This window comes from Miniopterus schreibersii (assembly GCF_964146895.1).
Source record: "Miniopterus schreibersii genome assembly, chromosome: 3".
Lineage (NCBI taxonomy): Eukaryota > Metazoa > Chordata > Mammalia > Chiroptera > Miniopteridae > Miniopterus > Miniopterus schreibersii.
In genome coordinates, this window is record NC_138103.1 from 49,119,230 (window position 1) to 49,138,924 (window position 19,695).

The window sequence follows — 19,695 nt, forward strand, 5'->3', positions numbered from 1 at the left end:
TCTAAAGAAAACGTGATTGCGTAATAGTAATTTCATATGGTTCGGCTCGGGTCTCTGCCCTCCCAAGACACTCGCGTGGACTCAGTGTTCTGTAACAGCGCCATGCCACCCACGCGTAACAGCAAACGGGAGAGGCCGGACTTTCTTGACTCTCCCGCTGTTCCTTTGTCCAGTGCAGGATGCTTACCGACAGTCCTGCTACCTGCCCCCAGTCCCACAGGCTCCTGGAGCTCCTGGTGAGTATTTATCACTGCACCTGCCACCCTTGATAATCAATTTTATGTGTCATCTCTTTTTTTATGCATCATCTCTTCTTTATGTCATCTCTTCTGTGGGCTCCATTTATTGCTTCAGTCATTCTTCCAACAATTATTTATCAAACCCCTAGTGCCAAGGAACTGCTACTTGTCCCGGGGCACAACAGTAAACAAGCAAACTTACAAGATTCCTGTTCTTCTGAAGCTACCATCTAAGTCCATGAAGACAATGACTAAGTTTACTTCCCTTTGCCCCTGCTTACCAAGTTCCCTGCCCATAACGGGGGCTCAACAGAAGCCTTTTTTGAGGAAGAGTTAACTGTTTTTGTGCAGGGCTTTATTGATTGCAGATGAAAAGTAAAAGCAAGTCCTAGAAAAACTCCCTTTCACAACCTCTTAAATTGAATCGTCTGGTTTTTGTTTCTGGGTCCTTTTCTGTGTCAGGGCTTTGCCGTGGGCACTGAATTCCTGCCATGGCCACCTTGGCCTAAAATAGAGTCAGATGCTGTCTCTTAATCAAATGCTGCCTCCCACCCTGGCTTGTGGATTCCTTCGCAGATGGAGCTGTAGATTCTTGCCTTAGGACCTGGGGACCCAGCCAAGGGACTACTCCTGAGAGGTGAGAATCACAGGTCAAATTGTTTGTTTTTGGATGTCCTGAAAGGGACTCAGCTCCTAGGTTCTGTACTGTGATAGACTAAAATACTGGCTTCCGTTCTGGACCCTGCCTTGTATGGTCAGGAAAAGTTGACTGATGGCCTACTTTATAACTATTTAAAAACTACCAAATGGTTCATTATAGAAATAGTTGGTTTCCTGACAAAGCTGAGGTTTATTGACTTCTGATGACTTTTATTATTTTATTACCAATATTATTCCTTAATAGGTACCAGGTACTGAGAGAAATACTTTATGTTCATTATTTCACTAAATCCTCATACAACCTGAGGGAGTCTTTTATTACCACTTTACAAATGAGGAGACTGTGGCTTAGAGAGATTAAGTAACTTGCCCAAGTTCAAGGAGCTAAGAGCAAGATCCAGGACCAGCAGGTGGGGAGAAATACAACTCCCAAATAACTGACCCAGCTATTCTGAGGACTGGGCCTTCTTCTAACAGCAGGGATCTCCTCCTTCCTGACCCTTCAGCTAATTTATCCTGACTATACTTATCTATATAGTCTACAGACATTAACTGGACTTAAGCCAGTTGCTAAAAGGCAAAATTAAAGATTATATTTTAATCTAACTATCCCAATATGAAAATTTCTGAGGCTCCAGATATATTTTCTACCTATATTTAAAACATAGACAGTAACATCAAAAAAGGGAGAGAACACTTTAAAAAAAACACTGAAAAAAATCACAACAGAACTTTGAAACTAATAAGGCCAAACATTTTTTCAAAAGTAGGATCCAAGTTCAAGGGGCTCATTTTACTTGCCTCCAAAGGCCCTTGATTTTTTCCACCGAATAAATATGGCAATGGCCAGCAGGACAACCACCGGAATAACCAGGAGGGTTGTAATGAGAACAACAGGCACTCCGGAGTCCGGCGCTCTGATCAGTTTCTGTTTCTCTTGCATCTTCTGCAATTCTGAGGAGGTGGGTTTGTTCTCCATTTTGGTTTCAACAATGGCCTGGGATTCTTCAGGGAGAGAAGTGTTCACAATATTCAGCTGACTCAAAGTTTCCCAAATCATCCCACCCACCCCTACCCAGTCAAATCAACAACTGCTCCCAAAGAACTTGCTGAGCCCAAGCGTGTGGGGTTCACATTTCAATGTCTGAATCTACCAAGCTGCCGGCACATGTTGTCATTAGTAATTTCCACTGAGTGGTTCTTCACCTTTAAATTGGTTTTCTTCGGTTCTATGTTTTATTTCCTTTAGCTATAAGTCCACAAAAAATATATCCGCCTTTTGCATTTTTTTCAAAGATAAAATTAACAGGCAGCATGGTGTAGGGGACGGAACTGGTGTGCAGGCTGGAGTCAAGTGATCTGGCCTCCAATCCCAGGTACCTGCGTAACTCTAGCTGCGTAACTCTGGGCAAGTTACTTACATGATCTGGGCTTTAGTAACCTCATCTGTAAAACTGTGATATAATATACCTCCTTTATAAAACTGCTGAGTGTAAATGTTACCATAAAGAAGTTGTTTAATAAGATTTTGTTTCCTTGTATCTTTAGTTTATGAATTGCTTTCACGTTCAATGAATTATTCATACATCATATGCATAGCCGCAAACATTTATTCTAGGATTACAAACTGGAAAGAAGAAGTGTGTCCTTTTCAGTTTCTTTTCTAGTTCCCAACAAAATGTAAGTGCACACAGATGCACTATATATCCTTTTGCTGTTGATAAAAATAACAGACAACTATTCTTTGATATTGGCAGGTATTAGGTAGATATCAGACCTAAAATACTGTTTGGGAAATTGATACAATAAAACTATATAAGCTCATGCAGGGATCTTAATAACTATTGACTTAAAAATGACCCGAGCCTTGAGACACTCTTGCCCTCAAGAGGCACAGATGTGCATTGGTATAAAAGCCCTACTGTGCCAAAACACTCAGTTTCTGAAACTTCAGTTTCTTGGGGTGCCCTTCTACCCTATGATTCAAAGTGAATCATATGGCCTCATGGAAATTTTGACAAAATGGCAGGAATAGGTGACTTAACATTGTCAGGAAAATCTTTGGTTAATGTTTAATATACACAGACACAGCTTAGTAGATTGCTGGACACTTTTCCAAGGAAGCATTTCTCAAATTACTTAAGACACGTAAACACAATTTATGATACACACAAATGGCAGGTCCTAGCCTTTTGCTTCAATGTTCTGAGCCAGCCTCCTTCAGTCTCAATGATACCTATTGAGCACTTAAAGCTACATCAGGCATTGTTCTCATTTAATCATCACACCAAGCCTACGAGTAGGCACTATTATTATCACCATCTTACAGATGGCCTGTCATAGTCCTCATTTCCTTCCCTGTACTATGCTTAAGGCGAGACCATTATTTCTCTTCTTTTGTCAAGTGGAGTAGCTCTTGAAACTTCAGTGGAGAGAAGGAAAGGGATTGGTTCATAAATCTGGACGGTTCAAATTTAACCTTCCTATGTCTCGGTTTCCAGGACGGCTATAAATGGGACTCTCACTCTTCCCAATCACTGTTTTGTCTTGTTGTTACTGTAGAAAAGGTATACAAGTTGTTCCATATTTAAGTTTATTCTACATTTAAGCAGGAAAACAACAAAAAAACAGACAATAGAATTTTTTAAAACGCAGGCCAAAGATGCAGATTGGCAACCAAGACTTGTTGCCTTGGAAGAAAGGTTTGTTTCTATTTGAAGGTGACTCTAACCAGACAAATTACCTAGCATTTCCTACCTGTCCTTAAGTGTGTTTACCTACACCTAAGGCGAGACTGTGCCAGCTCATATCCAGGTTCTTTCATGAGGCGGAACTAGGACCGGGCTCTATTATGGATAAAGTAGGTGAGAGCCTAAAAGGATCCCTTTAGCATTCACAAAAAGTGTGTGAGAATGAGGCAGGAAACTTGCTAAGATACACTTAATGCACTTTTGAAATTCTTGATTCCCATACCCCTTCTGGTACTTTGACTGTCATCATCTTTTATTGTGAGGTGAAGGAGGGGCAAAGGCTATGCTTTTGGTGGGATATTGGCATATCTGTTTTATCCCTGGTAACTTTATTTGAAAATTTAAATTCCTTTCCAAATTCATTTATCCCCGCAACTCCCTGAGAACACAAGACTGGTTCTGAAACTGCTATGTGACCATTCATGGTTGGGATGAGTGCCATCAAAGGCTACTTGGATTTGGAAATTTAGAATGAACATGTATATACAGGACTATTAATTCAGGGATGGTGTATCTCCCTTTCTTTTGTAAGGGGTGGTTTAAATTAAGCTTCTGGATTTTGATAAAAAAATGCTGGAGATCCAGCATGATTTATATTCCTTTTGAAAAAAGAAAGTAATCCTTAAAACAAAGGTTTAATGAGAGTCACTGGGGTTCAAAAAGGAATAGAAAACTTCAATGAGTCTGGGTACTCCTAACTATTAAAATGGGACGGTCACGACAAGACACTCCAGTAAAATTTATTATTCGAACCACTCTGCCACAGGCTGGGAGGTTTTCCAACCAAGTGACTCAGTGGTGTGCACTGAGGAGAGACCAAATGAACCACAGGGATGAGCACCGGTCATCCTTCACTGGCCAGCCAAGATGAGGTCAGTGTGGTTGGGCTGTTCTCAACAGCCTGACCAGTACAATCCAGAGTTTTTTTGGTGGGATCTAATTAAACAGAAATGGCTTGAGGACACTGTGAAACCCCAGAGGATTCAGAGAAATCTACGGCCCTCTCCAACCTATAGCTTTTGGGAGAATTTATGGTGAATGGATTGGTAATATTCATCACTCCTCAGTGGCACAGTAATAGTGGTTAAGAACACAAGCTCTGGTGCCAGAAAGACTTTGATTAAAACCTAGCTTTGCTACGTATTATCATAGCAGTAATTCTTATCTTCCCTCCCTCACATGTAAAACGGGAGTAATAACAATTACCACATGCTTGGAGTGAGAATTAAACTTGATAATTCTGTGTAGCCCATTGTTTGTGCTCCATAAAGACAGCTGCTATTAATAATATCTTTCCCAACATATCTCTAGTCCAGAGCAAAGAGCACTTATCAATAATTCTATACATAATGATAAAAAAAAAAGGGGACCAGAAGCTCCTTCATTGCATGAGTGGGGTATGAATGCCACTCAGTAGTATCCCCTGGGTGGAAACTCTTCAGATGCCAAACGCTTGCTACTTATTTATTTTATAAGATTATCTTACCCCTTTCCACTTTGAGCCAGCTGTATTTTCTTATCTGCCTATATAAAATCCCTAAACTCCCTCTTGGTTCTTGCTTCTTTTCATCTCTTTTCCACCTGCTTTCATGAGAAAGGAGAACAGGTAAGCCTAGGGTGAAGTCTGACTATCTATGCGAGTTGTTTGTAAATCAACTAATAATGGAATCACTTTGCTACTTAAATGTTAGGAGCATCTCTAGTGAGTTCTTAACGATGCACAACGATGCCAAAACCCTGTAGATACTAGAAAATGCACAAATATTAACTGATCCTAGGCAAGAGAGAAAATAATTCAACAGGGGTTCCATATGAACCAAGTGGTTGCTTACCAGTAGCTTAATCCTATCTGCCCATTCTTGATAATATATACCAATGATATGCTCACTTGTATATATGTATATGTATGCTCTCTCTCTTATAGGCTGTAAGTCTCTTGAAGTCAGGCACCATTTCATTTCCCTTAAGCCTATTATAGTGCCTTACACACAGATGACCCTCAGTAAATGTTGGGGGGCTGAATGGTACTAAGATAGGAGCTTGGAGAGCAGCTAATCTTGACAGGCCCTTATAGTACCAACTCAACAAAGGTATTTTGCACTCCTTTAGATTAGAGCCCATTAGGAAAAGGCCTTTTCCAGAACACTGAACCGTATTTTTCTGCTTGCCTGAGGTTAACATACTTACAATAAAAGTTGCTGATTTATTCTTTTTCCTCCCTGAATGTTTCTGGCCCATTTTTAACATGGACTTCTTAATCACTTTTCATCACCTGAAATCAGTGAATCTGAGCTATTACTACTACTCCATTTATCAGAAAAAGAGGGGCAACATGTAGGTTTAAAGGTTTAGTACACAGCAGAGGTTATTGATAATTTACCAGGTTATATTTTTAGCTTGATAGTTTTTCAAATGTAATCAAGAGCCATAAAAGAATTCAACACAAACAGCCTTGGGTTTCACAGTCAGAAGAGGAATCGGACCAACCTTTGGTTTCCTGGACCTCAATGCCAGCCCTTTTAACTGACCGGTGCTCCATTTCTGTAACACAGCACAGCAAAGAGACAGAGTATCAGAATCCCCAAAAAGAAAATCTGAAAATTTAATTTTGATATTAATTTTACTCAGTAGAAAACATTTCCTTAATTCATCAAATTCTTTATCGTATTAGAAAAAGAGTTTAATACAAATCACTAATTAGATGGAAGGTCGATGAATCCTGGATAAAATCTCCTAGGGAAAGCTGAAATAGTATTTCTAAGGTCTTCATATTTAAAATGAGATTTTCCTTATGGAGTTCATAATGCTGTTTTATTTCTGAAATATCAAGTAGTTCTGTTTTCACGTGGACATCTTAGAGATAGCTAGTTCTGCCATGTTTACGAGTCTTCTAGCAGACATATATGGATTTGACTAGTTACATATTAGCATGCAAATACACAAGACACTTGTTTTGCCTCTGATGACAGTCTTACAATCCCAAAGGTACAATTTTCCTGATTTATCATTTGGTTACATTCTGAACTATGCAGAGGGCTTTTCTACTGCGAAGCTGAACGCTATATTGCAGTGTTTCTCAATCAGGGGATGTATCAAAACCACTTGGGAAGCCTTTCTAAAATGCACACACCATCATTCCTCTTCTTTCTACTGATCTCAAGTGAGGTCCAGCCATGTGTATTTTGAAAATCCTCCCCTGGTGACTTGGATACGCATCTCTGTTGAGTACCAACCACGAAGGTGGTATAAAGAGCCTAAGACTGGGAATCTTAAGTTCAAGTAGCATATTCCTATCTGCAAAATGAAGATATTGGCCAGGTTTCTGAAAGTCTTTTCTACCTTGAAAGGTATTTATTCTAAAAAACCTGGGTTCAGTCATGCAATTGGGAATTATCCATCTCTGTTTGCTTTCCTGTCTGCCCACACCTTTCGTTCCTCTTTGAGGAGGCAGGTGGTGGGACAGCCGCACTTGCAAAGGGGGATGTGAAGCCAATGCTGGCGGGGAACAGTCCATGGACACCTCTGTGCACTCAACTCTAACTGGGTCTTTCTTACAAAACTAGCAAAAGTTACTCAAAGGATAATTCTGAAGACAGCAGTTATCAAATTCACTTGGGGTCCAAGACCTGTATGGTATCTGATTTCTTTGTTGTAACTTGTTTTTCCCCCTTGTTATAATTTGCATTTTCCCCTGTTTTAGTTAGCATTTCCTATCTTCATCACATGTCCTTATTTCTCTAAAACTGCCTGTTGCAGCTTCTAATACCACCAATTTATCATCTCAGCTCTTTTTCTTAACCCCACCTCCTACTGTTTGGACCCTGCCATATTTTAAAAGCATTTCTGGACACTGAGGTATGTGGCTTACTAAGCATTCAGTGCTAATTTAGAAAGCTTACGTTTTTTAATCTGATATCAGAGGCTTGGTTAGTATACTTTTTAAGAATTAGAAATAACGTCCTTATAGCAATTAGAAAACTCCCATACTACCTTGCCTGATCCTGATAGGGAAACTCTTTGTCCCCATACATACTTCTGAGTTACATGCAAATACAGCAGTTCAGCATTCTGAGTAAGCTGGGGCCTAAAGGAAAAACGCAGAGCGCCTGCTACTTGGGATAACATGTGTCTGACTCAGATGCTGGCGTCCTAGGTGCTCGGCAGCTACGCAGGGCTGAAGAGTCACTTGGGAAGTGATGCCTGTGTGGAAACCAGTCAGCCCGTCTGCCTTGCCAAAGCCATCTCCCTCCCTCTGGAGCTGAGTTGGAATTAAGATTGGCTTTCATATAACAGACATTACTTCAGGCGTCAAGCATTTCCTGTGGAATATCTGTGGAAACAAGGGGATAAATGCCAACAAAAAAAGAGTTTCTCTCCACTTAAAAAATTTAATTCCTGAAAGGAATACGAAACAGGCCTTTTAACAGCTACCACTTATACCTTGACTTCCCGCTCCTATCAATAAAAAGAGAAAGAAATGCATTTTTTTCCACATTTTTTTAAGCAATAAAACCGAGGAGGAAAATATGCAGCATAGTATTGTGAAAACCATACTTCCAGTTGAGGTGAACTTCCACACGGTGTTGCTGTGAGCGTCCCCAACGTACACGGTCCCGTCCTCAGAGGCGGCAATGTCATGGGGCATGTCGAAGAGCTGCCCGAACAAGAAGCGCCGTCAGGGGGCTGCGCGTGAGCTCTCCGCACACGGCAGAGAAACAAGGCGAAGCACCCCGCAGAGCAATGAGCACATCACTCAAGCCAGAAAACAAAGGAAAAGCAAAACAAAACAAACAAAAAACAATAACTCCCATCCAAGCAACTCTGGCCAAAGAGAAGCATTCACTCTCTGGGCGCTGACGGCCAGGCATAATTCTAAACATTAAGAAACACCAAGAGACCCTTACCACTGACTTTCAAGTCTTTAAAAAAGTGAACATTTATGAGCAGATTTTATATAGATAGATAGATAGATACCAAATATATATATATATATATTCTCTTTGGCCTATATATATTAAAGTGTGTGTGTGTGTGTGTGTATACACACACACACACACACACACACACACATTTTAACCCTTATCCGAGGATATTTTTTCCATTGCTTTTCAGAGTGTGGAAGGAAGAGAGAGAGAGAAACATCAGTGTGAAAGAGACACATCGATTGGTTGCCTCCCGCATGCGCCCGGAGGCCAGGGGTCGAGCCTGCAACTGAGGTACGTGCCCTTGACCAGACTCAAAGCCAAGACCCTTCAGTCTTTGGGCCAATGCTCTAACCACTGAGCAAATCCAGCTAGGGCTAGAATTTTTTTTTTTTTTTTAACAGTGTTGATTGATTGATGCTACAATATCTACCTATTTATTTATATTTATTTTACCTTCACATTTCTTCTACCTTTTCATCACTATCACATTTGCCTGTTTTAATCTAGTCAAGTAAAAAAGACTAGGTATTAATTTTGGTTATTATTCCCATCAAACTATCACGTGCTACCTTAAAAACTATTTATACATCACTGATAAGAGAACTCATTTCAAAGGTTCAGGGCATTCAGATTATTTCTGAAATGTGTACCAGGAGACAACAGTGTGGGGTTTCATGCTCTGAAGCACAGTGTTTACAATGTTTTCAGTCAACAAAGGAAACCAACTGAGTGTTACCTCCAATACTTCCTCAGCTTGGGTATCTACTTAGATACTCGGGGTTTCACTATGTCTTTCTTCATGACATATATCCATTCCAATCATCACCATCTCAGTCCCAGGGCACAGGAGACGGGAGCACTTTGTAAACACCATACTTTCAGTTGGACTCAGGGTCACCGTGCTAGTTCCTGGAAGAGCAGCCTTAAAATGTGCTGCCATTTCCACCTGTCTCCTGAAGCCTGTGACGGTGCCACGTGTCCGCCAGTCGGTGGGAGGCGGGTGATGTTTGGGGGCCGCAGGCCTGCCTGAGTACACAGTTCTCAAAAACAGGACCTGTGAGTATGAACAGGAGCATTATCTCCGCTGTGGGCTTATCACCCGGTATCTGCCCACTTTAGTTTGCTGAGTACAAAGAACACTAATCAGGCAAATTGCAGTGCTTAGCTCGCGTTAGGAGGGGCCGGATCCGTGCTTTGAAGATACCATTGTGCTTTAAAGATCAGCAACAATTTGTCACAATGAAAAGAAAAATGAGACAGCAGTACCAAGGAGGCTCACTCCTTTATACTATCAAACGAGCGGTGACAAATGTGCGTGAGGACGGAGAGCCGGAAATCAGCATGCCCTGCTGAAATCTCACAAGCCTGCCATTAAATGTTCATCTTTATTTTGGGTTCAGCTAATGGGTGGCAACCAACTTGCAAATTATAGGCCGTTCCTCTTCTACACCAAAATATGTTCTTAAAAACAGCTTTGCAAAACATGGTTGTAAAGTGCTCCATATTTTCCGATAGGAAAACTATTGTAACAGGTGGGGGAATGAAGGTGAGGGGGGAATGTGTGAATGATTCATCTGTAAATCGCAGGATGGCATCAGCTCAAGGCTAAAATAACAATAAGCCTCTATCTGTGGCGCTCAAACTGACACAAGAAGCCAAGGGCTTTGTTAGAAATACTTTGGGGCCACAGGAGGGGCTCAGGGGAGGCTTAGTGGTTGGGACTTTGGCATCTATATTACTGCTGCAATCAGGTGCTTTTTAATGAACCAGTCTATTGCTCTGTGTCATCTGAAAATTATGTTGTAAGCTTTAGGATTTCAGAGTTGAAGAGATTTAAAGATCTGACATAGGCTTTGTAAACTCTTCTTTTAAGGTACTCCTTCCTGGCAAAATAAAACAGAAGAAAAGAATGACAGCATCCTCCTGGGCCACCTGGTGACATAGCCCGGGGCAACCTGCCCTCCACATCTGTTATTCTGTCTTAAATATTCATAAGGAATTTGTGTTCTTTATATCATAACTTGTTTGCTTTAACACAAATAATGCTGAAACTTACTTAATAGTAAGTAAAACAGTTCTCTAAGATGTTGCACTAAGTTTATGTTGCGGTTGAAAATATCCCTTGGTGGACCAATGTGTACCTCAGGTGATTAAAAGGTGAATCACATTTTAGAGTCCCAAAGACTCGTGTCTGAGACCCAGGTGTGCTACTTACTGTGTAGCTTTGGATAAGTAATTTAACTTTCATGACCCTTTCACCTAGGGTGTTGTTAAATATTGTAACTTCAATCTCTGTGGTTAAGCTTAGAGAAATAACATAAATCTGGGCCTACTGGAGTTTTTATTATCGTTGTTATTGGTGTTTTCTATGGGGGGGTGGAGATCATTTCCCTCCTTTTCCACAGGGGCTGTCTTACAGAAGAGAGAAAACAAAAAATGGCAGCCTGAAGGATGTGTGTGAAAGCACACGATTAAGACCGTTAAGTCTTTCCTGTGATTAATGGGGGGTGGGTAGAATTTGGGGGACAACTATGTGCCTTTGTTCTCATAGATTTTTGATAGCATTTTATAGAACTATTGTCTTTATTGTCCTGTCTCAGTTTCCCTGCACAGACACAAAGATGAAGATCATACATTCCAGACAAAAATATTTTTAAAGAATGTAGTAATAGTAGAAGAAGGAGAATCGAAATACACGAGGCCATGGCTGGTGTTGCTCAGTGGTTAGAGCATCAGCCCACGCACTGAAGGGTTTTGGGTTCAATTCCCAGTCAAGGGCAGCTATATGGGTTGCAGGTTCAATCCCTGGTCCCAGTCGGGGCATGTGTGGGAGGCAACCAATTGATATGTCTCTCTCACATCGATCTTTTTCTCTCTTTCTCTCTCCCCCCACACACAGCCCCTCTCCCTTCCACTCTCTAAAAATCAGTGGGAAAAAAATATCCTCAGGTGAAGATTAACAAAAACAACAACAACAAAAAAGAAACACAAGAGGAGATAAGTAGTGGATAGGCACAAACATATTATGTACAAGTTGACTTTTGACCTGGAAGAAGACTATCTTCTTATATAGAAGTCAATACACTTTATTATTTCCTTCACCTACACTTAATCTTTGTGATGATAATCTAATTAGATGAAAATTCGGAGAAGTTCATGCACTGATTTTTCAGTTTACTGAGTCAACACAGAACCAAGTTCTACGTTCTGGTGTAATATCAAGTCTTGTTTATTGAAAGGAAAAGCAAATTTCACCTTGGAGTTAGCCTCTCTTTTCACGTTTGCTGTGCTGATCCATATACTGTGACTCACTCATCATCAAAGGTCTGGTAAAGTTGATGTTTGAGCACAATGCTTTCTGAAATTTTAATTCAGGGCTGTTCACATTTTTGTGAGCCTGAGCCTCATTTAGATTCTAACCTCTTCCTTAGCATTTACTTCTGATTTCTAGATGCCTATTTGAATGAAAAGTTAATGTGCTGGCCGACATAGCATATCATCTTTAAAGAAAAATCAGGCAAACTAATACAAAGTGAAGACCTGAAAGAAAGTTAATCTTCTCACTCTATTAATACATAAGAGGAAGTTGTTTTAAAGTGGCAAAACAATCAAGATGGGATAATCAATAAGGATCTGAAACACCAATGAAGTAAAATATGCTTTCAAAGTAATTAATTCCTTTCTGAAGGGCAACTATGATTTGCTATTTGATTGCTTATTGCTTTTCAGGTAAAATATTTCTGTGACAAGTCTTATTTATTATAGATGAATAGGAACCACACAGGGAACTTATACTGGAATCTTTAGTTCAGGTTCAGTTTGCTTCAAATCAGATTCTGTAACTCTTGCTAAAACTCTATTTTGGGAGAGGATGTGTCCTGTTCTGTTCACCATCATATCCTTAGTATCTAGCACAATGCCTGACACACAGTAGGTACTTAATAAATATCTCAAGAGATTAAAGATGGCGGCAGACCGAGTGGAAGCTACACTGACTCTCTCCCAGGACCAAACTGGAAGTACAACTAAAATATAGAAAAACCATCCTAAACAATCAACTGCAACTGAAGACGAGCTGGAGAGCACCCTCATGACCAAGGTCCTAAAGCAGAGACTGCATAGAGGCTGGTAGGAAGTGCAGGGGCGTGAGACCACTGGCTGGGCTTCCACAAGCAGCAGCTGAAGTTCTGGAGGGAGATCTCAGCTGTGAGGGTTCCCACTGAGGACTCTGGGGCATAAACCCCAGGCTGGGCTTCCCAGCCCAGAGCACCAGAACTGAGAAAGGTGCCCACATAACATCTGGCTGTGAAAAGCAGCCAGGTTTCTGTCTGCCAGGGAGACATGGCTGGAAATGCAGACACCCTCTTATAAAGAGCCAACACACAAAGTTTTGTATGCAGCCATTCACCTTGGGCTCTAGTAAAGGGAAGGCGGAGTGGACCAGAGCTGTGTGGGGAGAATCTAGGGTGTGGGCTCTGGAGATAGAGCTCAGACGGCACCCCTCTGGATTCCTGTACCAAGTCATTCCCAATACTGCAGAGGCAGACATTTACCTTCTAAGCATTTTTAAGTATTTTTTTTTAATCTAGCAAATTTAGTATTTTAAAGAAGACTATAAGAATTATGAGTATGGAGATCCAGTTTGTCTGGTAGCTTATGATAGATGCATTTTGATCTGAATAAGCCCAAGAAATGTTTACAAGTTTTGAAAAATAACTCTAATTTGCAGCATTTTTGCCGGCTGCATTTTCTAAAACTCAGGTACCACAAGCACATTTGGCAGTGTGCGAACACTCTGATAGTTTTGGTGATCATACTGCAGAGAAAGTAAATTGAGAAGATAGAGGGCTGTGGGCACATGGACCACAGCCACCGTGTCTGTAAAAGTCACTGTCAGAATAAACAGTGGTAAACCGTTTGTGAAGCCAAAACTAGCCTTTCGTCTTTTACCAAAACCAAGTCTTTAGGACTGGAATAAATTCCAGGAGGTGCTATTTTCAAGTCTTTTTTCTCAGTGCAGTCATAGTATAAAAAAAGTACACAAGATTTCTTTTGTATCTAAGAGAACTATAAAAGTACAGTTTAGCGTACTGTAGTATCTTCTCTGCTAGGATGAAACCAGAAAAGGCTAACGTTTTTTGGTATTCTAACCACAGTGAATTTAAGTCTGCCATTGTATGCAAAGTCTACTGAGAACCTTAGAACTGCATTCAGTGTTCATCTGCAGCTGAAGAAATTGATCAGAACAGAGAAGGACATTTATTCTAAATAAAATATTGTAATAGAACATGCCCACCAACCTACCTAAGAAAGTGATCACATCTCCTTAGAGTTTTAAAAAGATTATTCAAGTACAAATTGAATGCCAAGGCTTACATTTTAGTGTTTTCTCATGAAAACTGATACCTAGGTATTGTACGTGAATACCTTGCGCACTGGCTTGAAGATGTCTATAATTTCTCCATTGGAAAAGTTCATCACAAATCCTTGTACAGGTTCTTGGTTCCCAAAGTAAGGCTTCCCATTCACCGCAAAGAGCAAACCTGTGACAAGATACTCAGTTAACCTTTCTTTAAAATATGGGCAAGACTGGCCTTCAAATACGTGCATGCACATTTACACAAACAATAAATATAGGGTCAATCTGGTCTCTACAGTTGGCAACCAGAGCAGAAAATAAAACACTTAACAAATGTCTCCTTTTGAGTAATAATTAGATCAAGGGCAAACAGGTTAGGAGACTAAACTTGTAATAGAAAAAACAGAAAATGCTAGGCTTGTTCCACTTAGGAAGTCAGTAGAAATCAGGAATACATAGATATAGATAGATATAGAAATAGACATGGATATACATATGGATGTGGATATAGAAATGGATGATACAGGTATAGCAATAGCAACATATACATATAGGTATAGACACATAGATACAGATATTACGGGCATCCTAAATAGGTATTGGGAAGAGTCAGGTTATTTAAGCAAATCATTTTAAAGTATCAGATCTTTAAAAAACGTATGTAACATCAACTATAATTAAGAGATGAATTAGAGGAAAATATGTTAAGAAAGTAAGTTATAGTATAGGTAGAAGAATGGTCTGATTTTAAACAAGTTAGAAAATGTGAGATGCATATTTCAGATTACCAAAGATACATTTTTTTCATAATTAATGAAAATTAGACCATCTTATTTATATTAATTCAATGAGTACTCTTTGTAGGAAAATTATATTTCTTAGTATAGTAGTATTTATCCAAAATAACAGAGACTGTGATGTTTTTGGCTAATTAAGTACTTCAGATGAGTGAATATGACATTTTTCAAAGAATTAAAACACAAAATATGCACAACACTAAACCACTATTGAAGATATTTTTATCTTTCTTTAAGGATTTCAGAATAGGGTTCTTTTGCACGTCACTGTAAAAAAACAACACTGTCAATATCAATTACTGTTGTGCAATATCGTAGAGAGAAATCCAATGGTAATACACGTCATCTTTTGCTTAGATTCTGTTTTGAATCAGATTTCCTCTCATCTTCTCTCCTGGTGCTTTTCTCTTTGTATCTGATTTGTTTTTATTCGCTATAAACCTGACCACCCTCTTTATTAGGTCTTGCCAAATGTATTCTTTAAATGTGAGGTAAAAATCAAAATGAGACTCTCTTTTAAGGATATTAATGAGAGTCTTTTATCACTTTTTAAAATTTTTTATTCTTTGGGGTTAACCAGCCACCTGAATCCCTTTATTTTATGTCCTAAATAATTTGGAGGCTGCTTGGGAAGAGAGTAGCCACATGCAACTCTAAAAGCATGAGAAATATAAATATTATAGTGATGCCTATAAATAGTCAATGCTACTTTAATATAGATATACTAGATATACTTAATAAAATTTATGGCAAAATATGAATTTTAGAAATTACATGCATTTTCAATTGTTCAGTAAGTTTTCATTATTTAAAGAAATATTATGCTAAGTTATCTTGTAGTGTGAATCAAGTAGATCTTATAAGTTTGGATTATTTTTCTGGTTTTCTTCAAGTCAAGAAAATCTATGTTGAAAATGAGAAAGAAATTCCAGAATTTATTGGTTATTCCTCCTGGCATTTAGACATGAGCCTCGCTTACTTTACATATTTATCTTTAAAAAAAAATTGGCCACCAGTTTTAAAAAAAATGCCTAACAGAGGTATTTTGAATACTGATTTTATTCAAGCATATGCCATCTGCTGATGATATATGAAGCCATAATATTAATCATTTACTAACTAGAGCAGATGATCATAATTAAGGAAAAATAAAAATCAATGTTTGGGGAAAATGTTTTCACCCACTACAAATGGTTGTTAAATCTTTGAGTTCTCCATTATTTCCATATAAACAACAATAATCTTTCAGCTGAAACTGATTTACGATGCACTACCAGTTTTAAAATTATTTTAAGATCTAGTATATAAGGCATATTCAATCCCTTAATAAGAAAAAAAATTATAAATAGAGCATGTTAAGATAAGACAAATAATTTTTAAGAATGGAGTATATTATGATAAAACACACAAAAATAATTTAAGATGACATACCTGGTATATATGAAATTGCAAATATATTTCTTCCAAATGATGCATGTTTAATCTCTCGCACAAATTCTTTGGTGTCGGTTTTAAAACACTGGATCCGACCATTTTCCCTGTCTGACACACATAATTGACCCAAATGAGGCACAAGGGCCAAGCTGTGAGGAACACTGAAGTGGCCTGGTTTAGGATTGCTCCCTGAAGACTCTACGAAACACAGAGAAATGGCAGATACAGAATTTGCAATAGCACCAGAAGTCTGACTCTAAAGTTTTTTTTTCCAGATTCGTGATAGTAAAACATTAAATATCTGGAACCAGAGGAAAAATAAGGTAAAGCAGTTTATAAATGCATTCTATTAATATCTCTTATCCACAAACATTACATATTTACTCTCTATTTCAGGAGTGGGGGACGTCTGGCTCGCGGGCCGTATCATTTGGTCTGGCCCCACCAAAGAGAAGCAGTTTCAGCCATCACATTAGGGGTGAGTTAATTAAATGTTTGACCAAATAGAGCAGGCTAATTTTTAAGGTGATAATTCTGTATGGCCCGAAAATGATGTTATAAATATCCAAATGGCCCTTGGCATAAAAAAGGTTCCCTACACCTGCAGTCTATTTGAACAAAATTTGGGGTAGAAGTATTCTTTTTCATCTTATAAGACGTGTGTGTATGTGTGTCTGTGAACAAGCCAACTGGACACATATAGAGCCCCAGTACAGGGAACAATTATATCCTAAAGGGAGTGAGGGGTACCAGTCTCCTGTTCCTAGTGATACTGGCTACGAATTACAATTAGAGTCTCATTGAGTACCTTCTCCCCACTGTGTGACGAACACTCCACTTGGTGAAAACTGCACAATCCGACTGTTGCAGTAACCATCTGATACATAGATGGTTCCAGTTTCTGGATCCACAGCCACGTCGGTGGGTTGACAGAAGTGATTCTGGTCACTGCCTGGTTGCATGCTCCTTCCCAGGGTTAGCAGAGGGCCTTCTTTACTGTTTGGATCCAGTTTGAACACCTTTTTCAAAAGGAACAAAAGCCTTATTTGCATGGTTATTACTGACACCTGCCCACATGGCTAAGGACACTGGCACAGGCCATTAGAGTGTAAGCTCCCAGAGACTTATTTAAAAGAAGATACTTTTTTAAAAACTGGAAATCATCTGGTTCGATTCCTTCATTTAAGGAATGAGGGCTATAGGGATTGATTGATTTGCTCAAGGTCATCCAGGAATTCATGGCCAATGAAGACTAGCAAAGGGTGTCCTGCTCCATCCACGCCTGCACTTCCTTCTCTCTCCTTACCTGACAGTGCTCTCTGGGCAATACATGAGCAATAAGTATTTACTGAGGAAATGTTTGAAGACCCTTGGAGCTCTGTCTTCTGAGTTCTAGCTCCCCCCTCACCTAGTTTCCTAGCTCTTTGCAACCTACTCTCAAAACAGGTATCAAATGTGAACTTTGCTTTTGAGGGAAAGACCTTATTACTCTTCTGTGACTGAAATATAACTTCTTTATAAAAGGACAAGAATTTGATATTTTATACATAAACATGTATGTACCAGAGACTTCACCTTCAACTTAATGAAGATTAAGAAAAGAAAACATAAAACACAAGTGATGAAATAGAACTAAGACCTGGGGACAGAGAGGAGAAAAGCAAAGTGGAAGCAAAGGAGGAGGCTGGCCCTCAGGCTCCTGCCAATTCAAAGGAGAGAGGTGGCTTGGCCTACCTTTTCCCATAGCACTGACTTCCAAGAGAAATATTTGAGATGGGGCTGTTCCTTTTTCTTGTTATAAACTTACTGGGTCACAGAAAAAGACCCAGCTAAAGCCAGAGCATTTTGAAAGCATAACTTCATTAGCTTCCATTTGAATAACTGCCAAATGGGAGATTACCTGATGCAGAGCCACGTCGGTGACCCAGTAATTTCCATCTTTATCTACACTCAAGCCATGTGGCAAGTAAAACCTGCAAAATAAAAATAATTGTCTTAAATTCATATTAATTCCCAAAGCATACGATGACTTTTTTGGTAATTAATCCATAAAGGCAATATAAATTGATAAATGTGTACCTGCATTACAATAGAAAAGAAGACCAAAATGAATTGTTAAATGAAAATACCTGTTATAAAAAGAGACCTCCTCGTCACAAATCTTAAGCAGCATTTAATCATTTAAAAATCTGTATATGAAGCCTACATGTATGTAAATTACAAATATTTATTGTAAAGTATGGTATATTAAACCCCACAAATAGCATCAATTTAAAAACAAGTTTTAAGATCATAAACGTTAACATAAACACATTTGTCTAGAGAAATATAAATGGATTTACATAGTTTGAATCATTTAAATATACAGCAAGGTAATATAATTATTCAAGGTATTAATATAAAATATCAAATATATGACTTAAAAGGTTTAAAAGTGCCTACTAAAAACAGTAAAACCCAAAGAAAACTTTCTGTAGACATGGGCTGGGCCCATCAGTGTGCTGGATAATCATTAGAGAAGGTTAATCTATTTAACAAATCAATGGGGATGATCTGGGTAAGAGAATTTAAATTAATGTAGACAGGAGCTCATAGGCTTAAGGAACTTAGACAGAATTAACAAACACATGGACAATATCTTAATATGGTTATGGTCAAAAGACATCTGACAATCTCCAGGCTATGTTTGTCAGCTTGTAGCCTGAGTTAGCATCACACTAGCACGACAGATTTTTCTTTCTTCATGAGCCAAGGCTGTGATCTTGATTAATTAACTGAACTAGATCTCTGTTTTGGTGGCTGAATGTGAGAGTTACGATATGCTTTTGACACAGACACTCCACTGCTGGCCAACTTGATTTAGCAGCCGTTGCTCTGCCTCCCTCTTTCATTCCTTTCTGGAATGAGAATGCTTCTGATTAATGGGTGGAGTGCAAAACAGACAGGTTCAAACACACTGGGTGGTGGAGCTGGAATTAGAATTTGGCCCCTGACTCACCATCTTAGAATCCTATAAAAACTCTAATTATCACCATCTCTATAAGCAGCTGCATTCAAAGTGATGGCTCCCTGCCTTCCAAAGAAGCTGGCTCTCCCTGTGCCTAAGCAGGTGGAGCAGGGAATAGTCCTGAAGATGCCACGTTAAAACGGCTGAGGACACTGTAAGCAAGTGCCCCTTTCTTTCAATGACCATGATGTGTCAGCCAACTTTTTTTTGGCTGCCAAATGCCATCTAGGAATAAGACCAGATAATGAGTGGCTTTCAAAGCCAAATTACCTATGCATAACAAGGAAAGATAAAAAGGACTTTTGTTCCACCTTCACTTTGAGATGGAAAGAAAAGCCTTATATAACTTTTCTGCTGAATAATCATTTTTTTAATCTTCAGATCTAGCTGCCCACAACTCACTTTACTAGCTATGTGTATCCATGGCTCTGTCAAGCCTGACTACCTATCAGAATCACATGGGGAGCTTTAGTAGTCTTTTGATGCCTGGGCCTCATGCCAGACTAAATGTGAATCTACCTTTT

General features: G+C 39.2%; 1 protein-coding gene across 13 annotated transcripts in view; it reads right to left on the reverse strand.

The window, feature by feature from the left end:
• Positions 1 to 19,695, reverse strand: part of PAM (peptidylglycine alpha-amidating monooxygenase) — a 262,191-nt gene that overhangs the window by 2,887 nt on the left and 239,609 nt on the right. For 7 of the 13 annotated variants that reach the window (XM_081132109.1, XM_081132114.1, XM_081132121.1 and 4 more), the window contains 7 exons: positions 18,065 to 18,137; positions 16,973 to 17,183; positions 16,162 to 16,362; positions 14,002 to 14,117; positions 8,204 to 8,303; positions 6,137 to 6,190; positions 1,701 to 1,904 (listed from right to left, as the gene is read on the reverse strand). In XM_081132109.1, coding sequence (XP_080988235.1) covers positions 1,701 to 1,904; positions 6,137 to 6,190; positions 8,204 to 8,303; positions 14,002 to 14,117; positions 16,162 to 16,362; positions 16,973 to 17,183; positions 18,065 to 18,137 — 959 coding nt within the window. The remainder of the gene's footprint in view (positions 1 to 1,700; positions 1,905 to 6,136; positions 6,191 to 8,203; positions 8,304 to 14,001; positions 14,118 to 16,161; positions 16,363 to 16,972; positions 17,184 to 18,064; positions 18,138 to 19,695) is intronic. The other 6 variants (XM_081132118.1, XM_081132117.1, XM_081132119.1 and 3 more) reach the window with 1 other exon arrangement.